Below are 17,324 nucleotides of genomic sequence, written 5' to 3'. Positions count from 1 at the left end.
TGTGACATCACAGGTTGCTGTGTGACATCACAGGTTGCTGTGTGACATCCCAGGGGCTGTGTGAGGTCACTGGGGAGGTCACTCTGCCCCGGCCCCCCTCACAGTTCCCCCCAGAGCAGTCCAACCCTGCTCGTGCACAGCGGGGTCCCCTGTCCCCCCAGGTCCCCCCACCCCCGGCGCCACAGCCTCCCTCAGAGGATGTTCCACGAGATCGACCCCAGAGCCTGACACGGGGCCGGGGGGCCGGGGCCCTGGGGGTGGCACAGGGGGACAGGGACCCCCCGGCAGCGTCCCCGTGTCCCCCAGGGCCAGAGCCTGGGCCAGGGCTCCTTCACCCTGTTACCAACGAGGCCTTGAGAGCGCTGAAAAAATCCCCAGCAAGGGAGCAGCAAAAAACAGATTTAATTTTAAGGGACAGCAGCACAGAGTTCCTTGGCAAGAGTCACTCTGCTCCTGACTGGACACTTCAGGCACACCAAGGAAACAAAGCAACAACAAAACCAAACCAAATCCAGGCAATCAAACCAGAAATGAACTGAAAACTGTCCCTGTGTGTGTGTGTGACACAAGGACAGTGAGGGCAAGGATGAAAGGAATACGGCCCAAAAGCTTAACAGAGCTCAAACTTAACAGGACTTAACTTACACCTTCACTGATACCTTCAGTTTCAAATTTTAGCAAAAGAACAGCATTTAGCAGGATTTAATCTAACTTCTAACCTATGACTTTGCAATTTAACAGAGGATTAACATTTAACAGTATTTAATTCAGCTTATAACTTATATTAAACATAACAACTTATGTTGTTTGAAAAAAAACAACTCTAAGCAGTGTTTAACTTCATTTAGACCTCGTGATTTTACCTTACCTACAGGCAATGTAGGTAAGGTTAAGTCATCCTGGCCATTCTTGGCATCAACAGCTTTCTTTGGCAGTGTGAGAACAGGGATGTTGTGCCACTGAGGGAACAAAACCAGTTCCCAGGGCTGCTGCTACAGAAAGCAGGAGCTGGGTGGGCAGCAGCAGTGCCTGGAGCAGACAGTGTTTGTGATGAGCTGCAGAGGAGCTGAGCCTAGGGGCTGTTGGCCAAGGCCGAGTCCCAAGGAGCATTTCTCAGCTGGCAGGGTGGCCTGAGAAGGGGAGGGGGGAATGCAGCAGCACAGGGCCCATGGAACCAAGGGACCATTGTGACACTGTGGGGCCCTGTGAGACCAAGGGACCATTGTGACACTGTGAGGCCTCATGGAATAAGCAAAGCATTGTGACCCTGGGGGTCCCCACACAACCAAGAGGACCATTGTGATACTGTGGGCCCTCATGAAACCAAGAGGCCTTTGTGACACTGCAGGGCTGCATGGAACCAAAGGTCCGTTGTGACATTGCAGGGCCTTGTGTCATCAATGGTCCATTGTGACACTGTGGAGCCAGAGGAGACCATTGTGACACTGCAAACCCCCAGGGTCCAAAGGTCCATTTTGACATTGCAGGGCTCATGGAACAGAGGAGTCCCATGACATTGTGGGGGCTGTGGAACCACGGAGACCATTGTGACACTGCAAGGCCTCATGGAATCCTTGGGACCATTGTGACACTGCAGGGCCTTCTGGAACCTAGGGGCCACTGTGACACTCTGGGACCCCATTGAACCAAGGGTCCATTGTGACACTGCTGGACCCCATGGAATCAAAGTATCACTGGGACACTGTGGGGCCCCATGGAACCAAGGGGACCATGGTGATACTGCAGGACCTCATAAAAGAAAGGGAACACAGAACAGCTCTGGCTGGTTAGGCCTCCCGTTCACTGCCTGACTGGTCCAGCTGACCGTTGCATGTTGAGGGTCTCTTCTCATCTGCTGCTGAAACACTGGGGCTCTGTGCTTTCCCTCCCAATGAAAAAGAACTGTCCTTCTCCTCCCGGCACCTATGGCATGAATTGGCATTTCTCCTCCAAATTTCCTTATATCCAAGGATAGTTCCAATAGGAATATTGCCAGGAAAAGTCTGGCTGGAAATGGTTTCACAAGGGTCATGTCTCACCCGTCCCTAAAACCCTGGGGAAGGCTCCATGCTCACCTTCCTATGGAAAAGAACTTTCCAGCTTCTGCATGTGCCCATGGTTGAGATTGTGGTTCCACCTCCAAAATTCCTTAAATCCAAAGACTGATCCCAGAAAAAATCTGCCATTCCGGGCAAGTCTGGCTGGCCTTGGACTAGTGAGGCTTTCACCTGCCTTCCAAACACTGGGGTTCTGTGCTTTCCTTCCTATGGAAAAGAGCTGCCCTTCTTGTCCAGATGCCCATGGCCAGAATTGGGATTTCATCTCCAACATTCCCTGTTGTGACAGACTGGAGGAGATTGTTGGCTGGAAACATTTCATGTGTGGAGGAGGAAGGGGCAGGTCCAGCCTTTCCCTGCCCTTGAACCCCAGCCCTGCCCTGCCCTGGAACCCCAATCCCCCCTAGAGCCTCTATTCCAGCCCAGCAGTGGCTGCCAGTCCCTGGCACAGCACAGGCAATGAACCAAGAGGGTTCAGTGTTGGTGCCCCTCGGCCCCAGGGGGTGAAAAAATATGGGGGGGACAGGTGTCCCAAAGGAGAGACTGTGCCTTTTTTGGATTGGGACAGAGCATCCTTAAAAAAGACAACCCTAGAAGCAGCTCTGGTCCGTGTTCAGTGGTGAGAGCACTGGACATGAAAGGAAGAGGTCACGATGGCAGATGTACTCCGGGCGGTGCCACGAGTGACACAGAAACACACAAAGCTTCAGCTGTGTTTCCAGGGGAAGCCCATGGTACAAGAAGGACTCCTCTCCTCTTGATGAACTGAGGATTGATTGTCTAAAAGGTGGTGCTGGACCGAGAGTTGGTGATTTGAAGAATAGATGTATTGTGTTGGAAATTTGGTGGGGGGAGGAGGCAATGTATTTGTGAGTTTTTAATTTTCCCTGTGCGTGTTTCTTTTATCTATAGTCGTAGAGTAGTTAATAAAGTTCTGGTTTGTTTTTTTTTTCCGTTCCTAAGTAGGAGCCTGCTTTGCTTATTCCTGGTCACATCTCACAGCAGAAACCAGGGAGAAGGTATCTTCATAGAGGCACTGGCATTGTGCCAGTGTCAAACCATGGCAACCACAAGGCAAGCACACATCTTGCCTATACCTCCTCTTGGAATTTCCATCAGAAAATTCACATGGAAATGCAAGAGTTGGTAGCTGTGTGTGTGCTTCTCTGGATCTTTTATTTCTTTCTCTCTTTTTGTGTCTTGTTCTTCTGTTTCTGTGCTCCTGCAAATTTTGATTAACATGAAATTGAACAGGCTTAGAGTTTGTGAAGTTGAATGGGCCAAGTCAATACTTTGAGAAGTGTTTTTGTTGACTATCTGTCGTAGTTTGACATGAGAAGAATTTTAAAAATTAATACAAAATTTTTGTGTAACTCACAAACTCTTAAGCCACTAAGATTCTGAACACGCCTCTTTGAAACACAAATGTTAAAGATGAAAAAACCCAGGAACCTCCTCTTTCTTTTCCAGTCAACAAAGAAGCAGCGGGCCCCGGCCCCCATCTCAACCAAACCAAACCAAACCAAACCAAACCAAACCAAACCAAACCAAACCAAACCAAACCAAAGCAAACCAAACCAAACCAAAGCAAACCAAACCAAACCAAGCAACCCTGCCATGGGCTGAGCCCCTTCCCTCCTCCCCAGGCCACCCCCCACCCCCATCGGCCCCATTCTGACCAAACCAAACCCCAACAACTCCCAAACAGGAAAACAAAAGAGGCTACAAAACCCCAACCAGAACAAAGCCAGCCACAGCTATTAAAATCTTACCATCAAGTCCCCTCCCCCCAACACAACTCAAACCAAAAGCCCCTACAACCTACAACCCATACAAAAAAACCCTACAACTAAAATTAAACACAAAAAACGCCCAAAACCAACCATAAAACCAATCCTAACACAACCCAACCACAACTTCCACCACAAGTTACCAGTGGGTCAGGTGTTAACCCTTTCAATACTTCAATCCTCCCTCGAGTAAGAGAAAAACAAAATGCAAGCCTATTAAAAAACATAAAACCATCAAAGCCAGTGAAGGAGAAATTAAATCCTGAATAAAAAAAGACAAAAAATAACCTTAATTTAAAACTAAAATCCTCTTATAAGGTATAAAGAAAATCTCTTTTTCTTTATAACACAAAAACACTCTTAAAAATAATCAAATTAATCTCAAACAAAAACCTCCAAACTAAAATAAACAAATGTTAAAATTACTGTAATTTCATCAAAAGATTAAATGGGGGAAAAGAAAATTAGTAATTCGGTACCCCCAAGAGAAGATCTCTATTCCCAGAGATAAAAATAATTTTGAAAGTAAATAATAAAAACTTTTAAAGAAGTCATCTTTAAAACAATACCCCATAAGTTGACATGGCCAATCAATAAGCTGTAAAAAAGCTTGTAGCAATAAAAACAATTGCACAATAAAAAAGCTCCCCAGATAACTGATATCCGTGACAAAATTAAGAACCACAAAAAACCTCTTGGAAAAAAAACTCCATAACCTTAAGAAGAAAAACTTCTCTCCCTAAGTAAACTAATAAAAGACTATTCTAGAAATAGTAAACTAACTAGAAAATGTAAGCTTACTTTATTTAGATTGTCAGTAAATAGAAAACGTGGTAGAGGGAAAAAAAGTGATCTAAAGAGTTTATTTTAATTCTTACTACCTTTCTCTTTTTATTTCTTTGTAATAAATTTTTTCTTTGGACCCTTTTAAAATTTTTGGTATACTTTACCATTCTTGTAATCCAATCTCACAATAAAATAAATACATAAATAATTAACTGACACTAAAACTCACCAGATTCATCAATAAATTAATTAGGAAATGTCAAAATTAAGAAAATCCTAAATTAACAAACCAAAACCCTACAATGTCATAATAAATCTTTTGCCAAAGTTTCTGTGATTTTCTAAAACTGCCAATAAAGGCTGTTTTGTTGTTTTGAGCGCCTCAGAATCTCTTGTCAGTATTTCTCCAGAGAGTCCAACTCAGAGTACACAAACAATTGTAATTCCTTTTAAATGTCTCCTTGAGTGAGTTTTTTAGTGGATGGGGGTCAGGGCTTGTGTGTCCTGCTTGGCCCAGCCCAGGCAGGGCTTTCCCAGCCACATTCCACACTCCATTGCCCAGCTGGAGCCGCTGGTGCCTCTGAGTTGTGCTGCCCCAGCCCCAGGGACGCTCTCCTTGTCTGCCCATTCCCCCACGCTCTCTGGGCAGGGATGGCCTCAGTGGGGGCTGCTGACATCCTCAGCAACTTGGAGGCTGCTGCTGAATTTCCCTGCTCCAGAGGCTTGTTCAGCCTTCAGCTCTTCAGTGCAGGAATTCAGTGTCCCAGGGCTCATTAACACTGAGAACATCTGAACAAGCCAAGCCTCTGGGAATCATTTGATTTTAATTTTTACTCTTTTCTGGTTAATTCGACAGATCTCAGTAGTATATTCAAACTGAATATGTTCTTTTTAAAAGGACAATGAGAAAACATTTTTAAGTCCTGTTTAACTTTTTTTTCCTATTAATTCATTGATATGTGCAATCTCCAATTGTCACTGAATCCAAGTGCCTCCTCATGCAGTTTGAATAGGTGTGAAAATCAAGACCCTTCATGGCTGACAATCAATCAGACTCTGTCCCTACCCCCAGCCCACCATTTCCCCCATCCAAGCCCTGGCACTCAGAGCAGCCTTGTGCAAATCTGAGCTCCCTCCAGCCCAGGCTGCACCTGCAGCTTTCAGCTCCTTGGCTCCAACTCCCACCTGCTTTCCTTGCAGAAGGAGCTGCCCGAGACACAGAGGGATGTTCATTTCTTGTCAGCCACCAAAGCCAAGGGAAGGCACAGCTCCATCCAATGCAAAAGTCATTCTTGTCCCTGGCTCTGCCCTGCCCCTGATCCCCACGGCCTGTCCTGTTTCCTTCATCCCTGCATTGCCAGGGACTTTCTGGGACAAGGGAGCTCTGCTCTGGCTCTGGAGGGAGGTGCAAGTGCCACCATTGGAGTGGGGGCCACAACTCATCAGGTTTGTGTCCTTTGGGGGTCAGGAACTGGTGAGACTCAGAGGCACAGAAAGTTTCTCTTCATGGCCAACAGACCATGGTTGAACAGGACACAATTTTATAACAATCTCACTCTTCCCTGAGCTATGTGCAACATCCCAGCAGTGCCTGATGAGTCCACCCTCCATAAGGGATTTCCATACTGAAAGCAATTTTAGACAAATTGGGCTATGTGATAGATATTAACACAATTTAGTTCTTGTATCAGGAGGCTCATCCTGGAGTGGGGGAAAAACAGCTCCAGCAATTCCTGATTTGCAAAGCTGTCAGTGGTGGATGGAGAAGGGAGGTCAGGCTGCTCTTGGTGCTGAGGAAATGCTGAAACCAGCCTGACTCATTTCATCTCCTCCTGACCTGGCTGATCTCCCCTCTTTCCCCTCCCACCCATTGGCTTTTGTCTCCCACCAGGCCCCCGGTGAAGAGCCTGGCTCTGTGTTCTCCATCCCCTCCTCGCTGGCACTGCCAGGCTGGGATGAGGAGCCCCTCAGCCTTCCCTGCTCTGGGCTGGACAAGCCCAGCTCCCTCAGCCTCTGCTCACAGCCCAAGGGCTCCAGCCCCACCTTGGAGGCCCTTCCCAGGCCCTGCTGCAGCTGCCAGACATCTTTCCTGCCCTGGGCAACCCAAGCCAGGCCACAGTGACCTGGGTAATCCCCGTCCTTGATGTCCTGGTCACACAGCCCCTGCCCCTTGTCCCCATGTCAGGCTCTGGGGTGGATCCTGTGGAACATCCTTTGGTGGAGGCTGTGGCTCCAGGTGGGCCGGGGGGATCCCGGGGGACAGGGACCCCGCTGGGCATGGACAGCATTGGACTTGTTGGGAGAAACTGTGAGGGGGAGCTGGGGCCGAGTGACCAACCCAGTGACCTGACACAGCCCTGCTGGGATGGCACACAGCCCCTCTGGGATGTCACAGCCTGCTCTGTGAGCTCACAGCCCCTTCTCTAATGTCACACAGCTGGTCTCTGATGTCACAGAGGCAGTCTATGATGCCATAGCTAATCAGTGACCTCACATAACCCACTCTGTGATGTCATAGCCCACTCTGTGACCTCATGTTACCAGATGATCAATTGCCTACACCAGCTGAGCTGACACCTGGAGCTTGTTCTCCATATCCCCAGGCCTATGGAAACCACACAAGGCCCATTGTGTGAGAAGGGGAACTGGAAGTTCAGCAGCCTCAGGGTCCTGCCAGCTCAGCCAGGCCCACTGGAACATTGGGGTCCACAACCACCAGGGACCACCAGAGAGACCCCCCAGGACAGAAGAACACATGGGTAAAGGGGAGGGGGAATATGTTAATGATTTTGGGGAAATGATTATCATATGTATGTTTAGTCCAAGACAATCAATGAATATGTGAGCAAAATACAGAAAATAAACAGAAACTTTCCTGTACTCAGCCTCCAGGGCTTTGGGAGGAGCTCTCCCCCGTGCATCCAGCTGAATAAAGAATGCTGCTTCTTAATGCTACACTGGGGTTAAGGAGTTTTCTGTTTTACCGAATTTTTGGTAACACTCCCAGTGCCCAGGAAAGCTCTGTCTGCTGCTGTTCACAGACAGAGAAGGGCTGGGGGCAGATGTGGGGCTCAGAGGCTGCCTGGGGCACAGTGACCATGAAATAATCAAGTTTTCAATGTTCTGTGAGAGAAGGAGGGTCAGCAACAAAACTTCTGCACTGGAATTAGGAAGGGCAGACTTTGGCCTTTTTAGGATGCTGATTTGGGGAGTACTAAATCAGGTACTGACTTTTAATAAAGAAACAGCCCTTTAAAACAAAGGGATCCAGGAAGGATCGACACATTTCAAGACAGCAATCTTAAGGGGGAAGGAGCAGCCTGTCCCAGTGTGGCAAAAGATGAGCTGGTGATGAAAGTGACTGGCATGGCTGCCCATGGAGCTTTTGTGGGAAGTCAAGGGAAGGAAGAGTGAGCATCACCTTTGGACACAAGGTCAGGAAACTTAGGCAGTGTTTAAGGATGTTATTAGGTTATGCAGAAAGAAAAGGAAAGAGGTGAAAGCTCAATTAGAGCTTTACCTGTCCACTTGTGTGAAAAAAAATAGAGAATGTGTTTATAAATAAATTAATAGCAAAACGTGGGATAAGGAGAACCTCTACTATTTATTGGATGCAGTGGGAAATACAGTAACTAAAGATAAAGAAAAGGCTGAGCTACTTAACACCTTGTTTGTCTCAATTTTCAATATTAGGACACGTTGTCCTCAGGACAAGTGTTCTCCTGAGCTGGTAGATGGGCACAGGGAGCAGAACAGCCCCCTGGAATCCAGGAGGAAGCAGCTGGGGACCTGCTGAGCCACTCAGATGTTCACAGGTCTATGGGAGCAGATGGGATCCATCCCAGGGGGATGAGGGAGCTGTGGATGAGCTCCCCAAGCTGCTCTCCATCATTTACCATCAGTCCTGGCTCAGCAGGGAGGGCCCAGAGCACTGGAGGTGCCAGTGTGAGCCCATCCCCAGGAAGGGCTGGAAGGAGGAGCTGGGGAACTCCAGGCCTGTCAGCCTGACCTGGGTGCCCGGCAAGGTTATGGAACAGATCACCTTGAGTGCCATCACAGGGAACCCACAGGATGGCCCAGGGATCAGAGCCAGCCAGCGTGGATTTCAATATCTGCATTGATGATCTGGATGAGGGGATTGAGTCCATCATCAGCAAATTTGCAGATGACACCAAACTGGGTGTGAGTGTGGATCTGCTGGAGGGCAGGAGGGCTCTGCACAGGGCCCTGGACAGGCTGGATCCAGGGCCCAAATCCAACAAGGTGAGGTTTAACAAGTCCCAGTGCCGGGTCCAGCACTTTGGCCGCAACAAGCCCTGCAGCACTACAGGCTGGGGACAGAGTGGCTGGAGAGCAGCCAGGCAGAAAGGGACCTGCAGGGACTGATGGACAGCAGGCTGGACATGAGGCAGCAGTGTGCCCAGGTGGGCAAGAAGGCCAATGGCTCCTGGCCTGGATCAGGAATGATGTGGCCAGCAGGACCAGGGCAGGGATTTTTCCCCTGAGCTCAGCACTGGTTGCGCAGCACCTCGAGTGCGGTGTCCAGTTCTGGGGCCCCAAATTTAGGAAGGACATGGAGGGGCTGAAGTGTGTCCAGGGAAGGGCAGCAAGGCTGGGAAGGGGTCTGGAGCACAAGTCCTGTGAGGAGTGGCTGGGGAGCTGGGGTTGTTTATCCTGGAGAAGAGGAAGCTCAGGGGAGACAGGGCAGTGTCAGGGCACAGGTTGGACTTGATGATCTCCAAGGTATTTTCCAGCCTTGTTGATTCTGGGATTCTCTGAAACCACCCTTGGAGCAGTTTCAGGATGAGCCCTGGGCCTCCTCTTCAGCAGCTCCAGCAGCCCAGGTCCCTCAGCTTCTCCTGCCAGCCCCAAAGCCCATCCTGTCAGCCCTGCAGAGCCTCTGCAGCTCCTCCTCATTGCCCAGAACAGGGAGCCCCAGAGGCAGACACAGCAGCCCAGATGTGCCCCCCTGGCCTGGGGTGCCTCTGGCAAGGGAGCAGCAGCAGGCACTGCAGGAGCCTGCAGACAATTCCTGCAGCACTTGTAGGATGATCCTGCTCCCCAAGGGACGTTCCCATGGTGCCAAGTCAGGAACTGCAATGGGGAGTGGGGCCAGAGAGGAAAGGGCAAACAGGGATGGGCTGTTTGCAGGGCAGGGAACAGGGCTGGGAAAGAGGAAGAAATTTGTACCAGGAAGAGTAAAGACAGCAAAGGTGAAGCAAAGGAAATGGTCAGGGCAGTTTGGGGGTGGCTGCCAGGCAGCCCTGGCTCTGAGCAACAGCGTCTGCAGTGGCACAGGAAACTCCCAGCTGATGGGAACAAACTTTCTGGCTGAGTGCAGAGGCCAGGACAAAGCTGAGTGGTTTCCCTGGTGTCCCGCAGGCCTTGCTGGCCCCAGGGGCTGATGGCATTTGTGCTCCCTCAGGTTCATGTCCCCACAGCAACAGCATGGGGGTGCTGGCCCTGCTGTGTGCAATGCAAACAGGGGCTGCTGAGGCAGTGCTGCCGTGTCTGTGCCTGCAAGGATGGGGCACCTGTGTGAGCTGGGGGAGAGGCCAGGGCTGCAGAGGGGGGATGTTGTTGGCAGCTGCATGAGGAGGCTCTGGGACGCTGCCCTGGGCTGTGCAGCGCACTGGGCATGGATCAGCCCCTGCTCTGCTGCTCCTTCCCGTCTGCCCCAGGGCCCTTGCAGAGCCCCAGCCATGCTGTTTGCCCCCAGCCTGCCCACGGCCAGCCTGGGGCTGCTCACGGGGGTTTCTGTGCTGAGCATTGGCCTGGCCGTGTTCTTGAGAGAGCCTGGGCAAGGAGCCTGGAGCCCCCAGGGCCTGGCCTGAGGCGCCAGCGCTGCCCCAGCAGTGCCCATGGCCTGTCCCTGCTGCAGCCCCGGCACTGCCACCCCCAGGGCTGTGCCCGGCCCCGAGAGCACTCAGGCCCTGCAGCAACACCAGGGCCACCAGGGCAGCGGGGCAGGGCCACGGCAGCAGCACTGGCAACACCAAGTGCTGCTGCTGCTGCTGCTGGGCACAGCTGCTGGGCCAGCACTGATCTGCCCCAGCTCTGCACACAGACATTGCTGCTGCAGCTCCAGAGAAGGCAACACAAGGGCACCTCTGCAGAAAACTCTGCTGGGAGATCCTTTAGTTCTTTTAAATCCACCAAGAGCACAGCCCCTCATTGACACAGTGTGTGGCCACAGGGAAGCTGGAGAGAAACAAAATGACCAATGGCACAATGACATTTATTTGTAGTTAATATGAAAAAGTAAAAAAAATAAAAGAACTTTAAAAATGAAACCAACAAGAAGTATGAAAGATGAATTTTAGTACAAGTGATATGGAGATATTGCCCAGCAGTTTAATGTTTGCGAAACCATCCAGTCCTCAGTCTCCCCACTGCAGCCTTGAGCTCCTGGTTCCTCAGGCTGTAGATGAGGGGGTTCAGGGCTGGAGGCACCACCGAGTACAGAACTGACAGGGCCAGATCCAGGAATGGCGAAGATATGGAGGGGGGCTTCAGGTGAGCAAACGCTGCAGTGCTGAGGAACAGGGTGACCACAGCCAGGTGAGGGAGGCAGGTGGAAAAGGCTTTGTGCCGTCCCTGCTCAGAGGGGATCCTCAGCACAGCCCTGAAGATCCGGACATAGGAGAAAACAATGAACATGAAACAACCAAGCGCTAAACAGCCACTAACAGCAAGAAGCCCCAGTTCCCTGAGGTAGGATTTGGAGCAGGAGAGCTTGAGGATCTGTGGGATTTCACAGAAGAACTGGCCCAGGGCATTGCCATGGCACAGGGGCAGGGAAAATGTATTGGCCGTGTGCATGAGAGCATTGAGAAAGGCACTGGCCCAGGCAGCTGCTGCCATGTGGGCACAAGCTCTGCTGCCCAGGAGGGTCCCATAGTGTAGGGGTTTGCAGATGGACACGTAGCGGTCATAGCACATCACGGTCAGGAGGAAATACTCTGATCCAAGGAAGAACACAAAGAAAAAGAGCTGTGCAGCACATCCAGTGTAGGAGATGTTGCTGGTGTCCCAGAGGGAATTGTGCATGGCTTTGGGGACAGTGGTGCAGATGGAGCCCAGGTCAGCGAGGGCCAGGTTGAGCAGGAAGAAGAACATGGGCGTGTGCAGGTGGTGGCCGCAGGCTACGGCGCTGATGATGAGGCCGTTGCCCAGGAGGGCAGCCAGGGAGATGCCCAGCAAGAGGCAGAAGTGCAGGAGCTGCAGCTGCCGCGTGTCTGCCAATGCCAGCAGCAGGAATTGCCTGATGGAGCTGCTGTTCGACATTTGCTGGGGCTGCACATGGGCACCTGTTCATGGAGAAAGGACAGTGAAGACTTAGAGGAGACACCTGTAACAAAAGTCTAAGCCATTTCCCATTTACATCCTCTCTAACATACATGGACCTTCTTTTGTGTTTAAGAGTTCTGAGGTTTACATTTTAATCCTCCCCCATGTCTCTCCTGGTATTCTTGGATAGCAGAAACCCTCAGCAATTTTGCTGCCCTCCGGTAGAAGAGAGTGAATTCTCTGTGGCAAGATGATGAGTGCAGAGTGAGGGGCGATGGTCTGTCACTTCATTCTGTTTGGAGTTTCTCTGGGCTTTCACTTTTCTCAAATGGAGAATGTTCACACTCCCACATTTCTCTTAAAAACCCCCAGGTACTGCTGAGAGCATATGGATCCACCACAGCCCAGCTCCACATTTGTAGCCAAGGACTCACTCTGCTCATTTCACCAACCCAGAAGCATTTTCAGTGTCACAACACCTCTGCTACTCCCCATCAATCTCATAACTCAGAGATGCTCTAGGACAGGTTTGCACCCTGGATTGAGGCTCCCAGCTTGGACTGAAATCTCAGGGAGACTTCCAGGTGTCCTTCTGATGGCATTGGATTGAGGGAGATGCAGCTCCTTCCCTGGCTGCACTGACAGCATTGCCCAGAGCCGGGCACTGGGGACAGCGTCACCCTGAGCCAGCTGTGCCCCCTCCAGAGCCCCCAGGGCCGGGCAGCTGCTCCCAGCCCTGTGCTCTGCAGAGGGAACTGGGCCCGGGGCTGCAGAGCTGCCCCATGGCTCTGCTGCAGCTCTGCCTGCACAGGAGGGGCTGCACGCCTTGGAGCCCCGGCCCTGAGGGCAGAGGCTTGGCTGGGGCACAGGAGGGAGGGGGCTTGTTCAGAGGGAGGGGCTGCACTGCAGGGGATCCTGTGGGCATCTCTCAACTCTCCCTGCCACAGCATTGCTGGGGTTTGTGTTCTCTCATTGCCTGATCTTCTCTCTGCTTCCTGCAGATTTTCCTCCTGCAGGTGTTTCCCTGTGCCTGATCTCTCCCTGCCAGCACTCACAGACCCCAAATCTCTGTGCACTCTCCTTGGCCCTACAGAACCCTGCCTGTTTGCAGGGCACTGCCTGGGGGCAGGTTCTGTTTGCAGCTTGGAGAAAGGACAGCTCAGACTGGGCCTGATGGCTCCAGCAAAGGTGATGCTGCTGCTGTCCATGGGCAGAGTGGCTGAGAGCACATTAGGGATCTCCTGTGAACCTATTGATCACTAAAAGGAACAGTGTGGATGTCTCAGGCACTTTTCAAAATTCATAATTCATATTTCATATTTAGACTTTAATATTTAACACCCCTCTATAGTAAAATCAAGACAACCCCGACAAAGGGAAGAATGACGAGGGGACTCTATTGATATCAGAAGGCAAATGAATAACTTTATTATAATATATTCTTCTACACTATACTACACTGAATCTGTACAAGCACTCCACTCTACTGAATAGCATCTCATGACTGTCAGCCAACAATCCAAACAGACACATGTGAATTCAATTGGTCAATGAATCAGAACACTCACACCAGAATCTAACACCAATTCCCTTCAGGTAAACTATCTTCCAAAATGCATACCACTTGTGCACAACAAGAGGAACGTCAATTGAGATAAGAATTGACTTTCCTTTCTCTGAGGTTCCTCACTTCAATTCCCAGAAAATATCCTCGAGAAGCTGTGCCTTGCTTTTCTCAGTGAAGAGAAATGCAGCCACACCCCTCCCTGTCATTCTCCAGTAGAAGGAAACGGAATAAAAAGTCTGAGGATATTTCCTCAGTTTTATAAAATTCTTGTCTTGGAAATATTCTATGACTGACCAGAACCCCTCAGCATGTCAGAGCTTCATGAGCATTTCACCTCCCCTGCACCAGAAATACTCAGAGTTGTACTCACAGAATCTGTAGGCATTGGGATGTTCCAGCTGCAGGAGATGGCTCCAGGAGCTGCAGCTGCATTGTCCTGCAGGCAGAGGTTCCTGTGCCAAGGGCTGGCAGTGATTGTGCCCCAGGCACTTCTCAGCCCCTTCCCAGCCCTGACTGATTGAAGCTCTCTGTGCCTCTGTGCTGTGCCCGGGCTGGCTGCAGGCAGTGCCCCAGCCCTGCTGGGCTGGCACAAGAGCTGCTCATCAAGAGAAATGTGCTTTTGAAGCTCTTCTTGGTGACCAGGAGCTGCCTCTGGGCCAGGAGCCCAGCCCAGCTCAGCAGCACAGACACAGCACCAGGACTTTAATCAGCCTCTGGGGCTTTGTGCTCAGGCCCTGGACATCAGTCCCTGAGAGGCAGCTGAAGAAACCTCTCCAGAACTCCAAGGCAGAATCCAGCTCCAAACTTTCTTGGACTTTTAATGGGTCCCAGAGAGGGACAAGACTGAGCAAGTGTCCCCAGGCCCCAGGCAGAGCAGAGAACTGCAGGCAGTGATGACAGGTGGGGACAAAGAGAAGCCAAGTCTTGGTGCCCTGGGGCACAGCAGGGTCTGTGCCAGCAAGGGCTGGGAGGAGACACCTTGTGCTGAGGCCCTGGGGCCTCCTGGCACAGCCCCAGCCAGGCTGGGCACTGTCAGCCCCTTGTGCTGCCCTCAGCATCCCCCCCTAGCCCACATCCCAGTGGCCTCAAGGATCTGCTGCAAGGAGTCCCTGGGGAGCCTTGCTCAGCAATGGCCCTGGGGGCTCCTTCATGCTCCCTGCAGGGACTGCAGCTTTTTCAAAGGACTTTGGCTTTGGCTTTTGCCTTGCAGTCTCTGAGAGGTTTGTGCAATCCTCTTATCCAATTATCTGCTGTAATTAGTCCCTGGAGAGGCTTTGTCAGTAACAACACTCAGTGGGGCTCATTAATACTTCAGGGTACTTGAGTTTTTTAAGCTACTTGGTGTTTCCCTTTGATACAGATGCTATGAGAAAGATTGTGCAGTCACAGCCTCTAATTATCTGCTGTAATTAGTCCCTGGAGAGGCTTTGTCAGTAAGGAGATTCAGTGGGGTCATTAATGCTTCAAGGTACTCAATTATTTTAAGGTACTTGGTGATTCATTTTTGATACAGACTCTGTGAGAAGTTTGTGCAATCATGGCCCCAATTATCTGCTTTAACGAGTCCCTGGAGAGCTTTGTACTGACACTCAGTGGGGCTCATTAATACTTTGAGATACTCAAGGTTTTTAAGGTACTTTGGATATTCCTTTCCACTCTGAATCTCTGAGAGGTGTTTTGTCCAATTTCCGCCTCCAATTCTCTCCTCCAAGGAGCCCATGAGGAGCCTGTGTTGGAGATGGACCTCAGTGGGGCCCATTCATGCCTTGAGACACTTTGGGGTTTTCTTTTGACTTTGACTCCTGGAAAGGTTTTTGCAATCTCCTCTCAGGCCCTGAGGTTCCAGACTCAGCTTCAAATGCACCACGGGGCTCATTAGGATCAAGCAACTCCTGACAAACCATGGCTCTGCCTTGATTTCCTCTGGCCTGGAGCAGTTCATCAGGAAGATTTCCTTTTACTGTTATAGAGAAATATTTCAAAGAGCTTCTAAGTAATATGTATTCCTATCTCAAAGGGTGTCTTTTATTGCTCTTTCTATTATACAAAAGGTGATGGAGAAGGTGGATCAAGCCAACTTGCTGAACTCAAAGCTGTTCAGCTGGTCCTGAACATCGCAGAAAGAGAGAAGTGGCCAAAGCTCTACCTTTACACTGATTCATGTGGGTTAACTAACCAGGTGGCCTTTGCTAAATGCTGCTCCCAGTTTTTGAAAGATCCCCCACCCAAAGCTTTCAGCTGGGTTTTTAGTAGTCCATTGTACCTCTCCACTCTGCCTGCAGCTGGTGCATGGTAGGGGATATGGTACACCCACTCAATGCCATGTTCCCTAGCCCAGGCGTTGATAAGGCTGTTCTTGAAATGAGTCCCATTGTCTGACTCAATCCTCTCAGAGGTGCCATGTCTCCACAGGATTTGCTTTTCCAGGCCCAGGATGGTGTTCCGGGCCACAGCATGAGGCACAGGGTGGGTTTCCAACCATCCAGTGGCGGCTTCCACCATGGTCAGCACGCAGCGCTTGCCCTGGCGTGTCTGGGGCAGTGGGATGGAGTCAATCTGCCAGGCCTCCCCATACTTGTACTTGGACCACTGCCCACCATACCATAGGGGCTTCACTCCCTTGGCCTGCTTGATGGCAGCACACGTCTCAGTCATGGATAACCTGAGAAATACTGTCCATGGTTAGATCCACCCCTCGGTCTCGTGCCCACTTATAGGTGGCATCTCTGCCCTGATGGCCTGAGGCATCATGGGCCCATCGAGCTAGGAAATTACGTTGCCAATCTAGGTCTATCTTTGACACCTCTATCTTTGCAGCCTGGTCTACCTGCTCACTGTTTTGGTGCTCCTCATTGGCTCTGCTCTTGGGGACATGGGCATCTACATGGCGGACTTTCACAGGTAGCTTCTCTACCGTGGTAGCAATGTCTTTCCACTCTTCAGCAGCCCAGATTGGTTTTCCCCTATGCCAGTGTGCCTCTTTCCACCTCTCCAGCCATCCCCACAGAGCATTGGCTACCATCCATGAATCAGTGTAAAGGTAGAGCTTTGGCCACTTCTCTCTTTCTGCAATGTTCAGGACCAGCTGAACAGCTTTGAGTTCTGCAAATTGACTTGATCCACCTTCTCCTTCAGTGGCCTCTGTGACCTGTCATGTGGGGCTCCATATGGCTGCTTTCCACTTCCGGTTCATTCCCACAATGTGGCAAGAACCATCAGTAAAAAGAGCGTAGCGTGGATCTTCCGCTGGCAGTTGGTTGTATGGTGGAGCTTCTTCAGCCCGTGTCACTTCTTGTTGCCCTTCATCAGCGAGACCGAAGTGTTCACCTTCTGGCCAGTTTGTAATTATTTCCAGAATCCCAGGGCAATTCAGTTTACCTATACGGGCGCGCTGTGTGATAACCGCAATCCATTTGCTCCATGTAGCACTGGTGGCATGGTGCATAGAGGGAACTTTTGCTTTGAACATCCACCCCAGCACCGGTAGTCGGGGTGCCAGGAGGAGTTGCGCTTCAGTGCCAATCACCTCTGAGGCAGCTTGGACTCCTTCATAGGCAGCCAAGATTTCCTTCTCTGTGGGAATGTAGTTGGCTTCAAACCCTCTGTAGCTTCAACTCCAAAATCCCAGTGGTCAGCCTTGAGTCTCCCCAGGCACCTTCTGCCAAAGGCTCCAGGACAAGCCATGGTTCCTGACTGCAGAATAGAGCACGTTCTTCACCTCTGGTCCTGTCCTGACTGGGCCAAGAGCAACCACATGAGCGATCTCCTGCTTGATCTGGGTAAAGGCTTGTTGCTGCTCAGGGCCCCAGTGGAAAGTGTTCTTCTTGCGGGTGA

General features: G+C 50.8%; 2 protein-coding genes across 2 annotated transcripts in view; one reads left to right on the top strand and one right to left on the bottom strand.

The window, feature by feature from the left end:
- Positions 1-17,324, top strand: part of LOC139604468 (zinc finger protein 391-like) — a 200,497-nt gene that overhangs the window by 33,061 nt on the left and 150,112 nt on the right. The window lies entirely within an intron of this gene.
- On the bottom strand, positions 10,988-11,951 carry LOC139604448 (olfactory receptor 14J1-like). Its single transcript, XM_071455603.1, is given in 2 exon segments — positions 10,988-11,920; positions 11,922-11,951. Coding segments are annotated over 2 exon segments (963 nt in total).

Source organism: Agelaius tricolor, unplaced genomic scaffold (assembly GCF_023055355.1).
Source record: "Agelaius tricolor isolate 1412-34295 unplaced genomic scaffold, bAgeTri1.0.p SCAF_51, whole genome shotgun sequence".
Classification (NCBI taxonomy): Eukaryota; Metazoa; Chordata; class Aves; order Passeriformes; family Icteridae; genus Agelaius; species Agelaius tricolor.
Note: the sequence above shows the minus strand (reverse complement) of the source record. Positions and strands in the feature narration are given on the sequence as shown.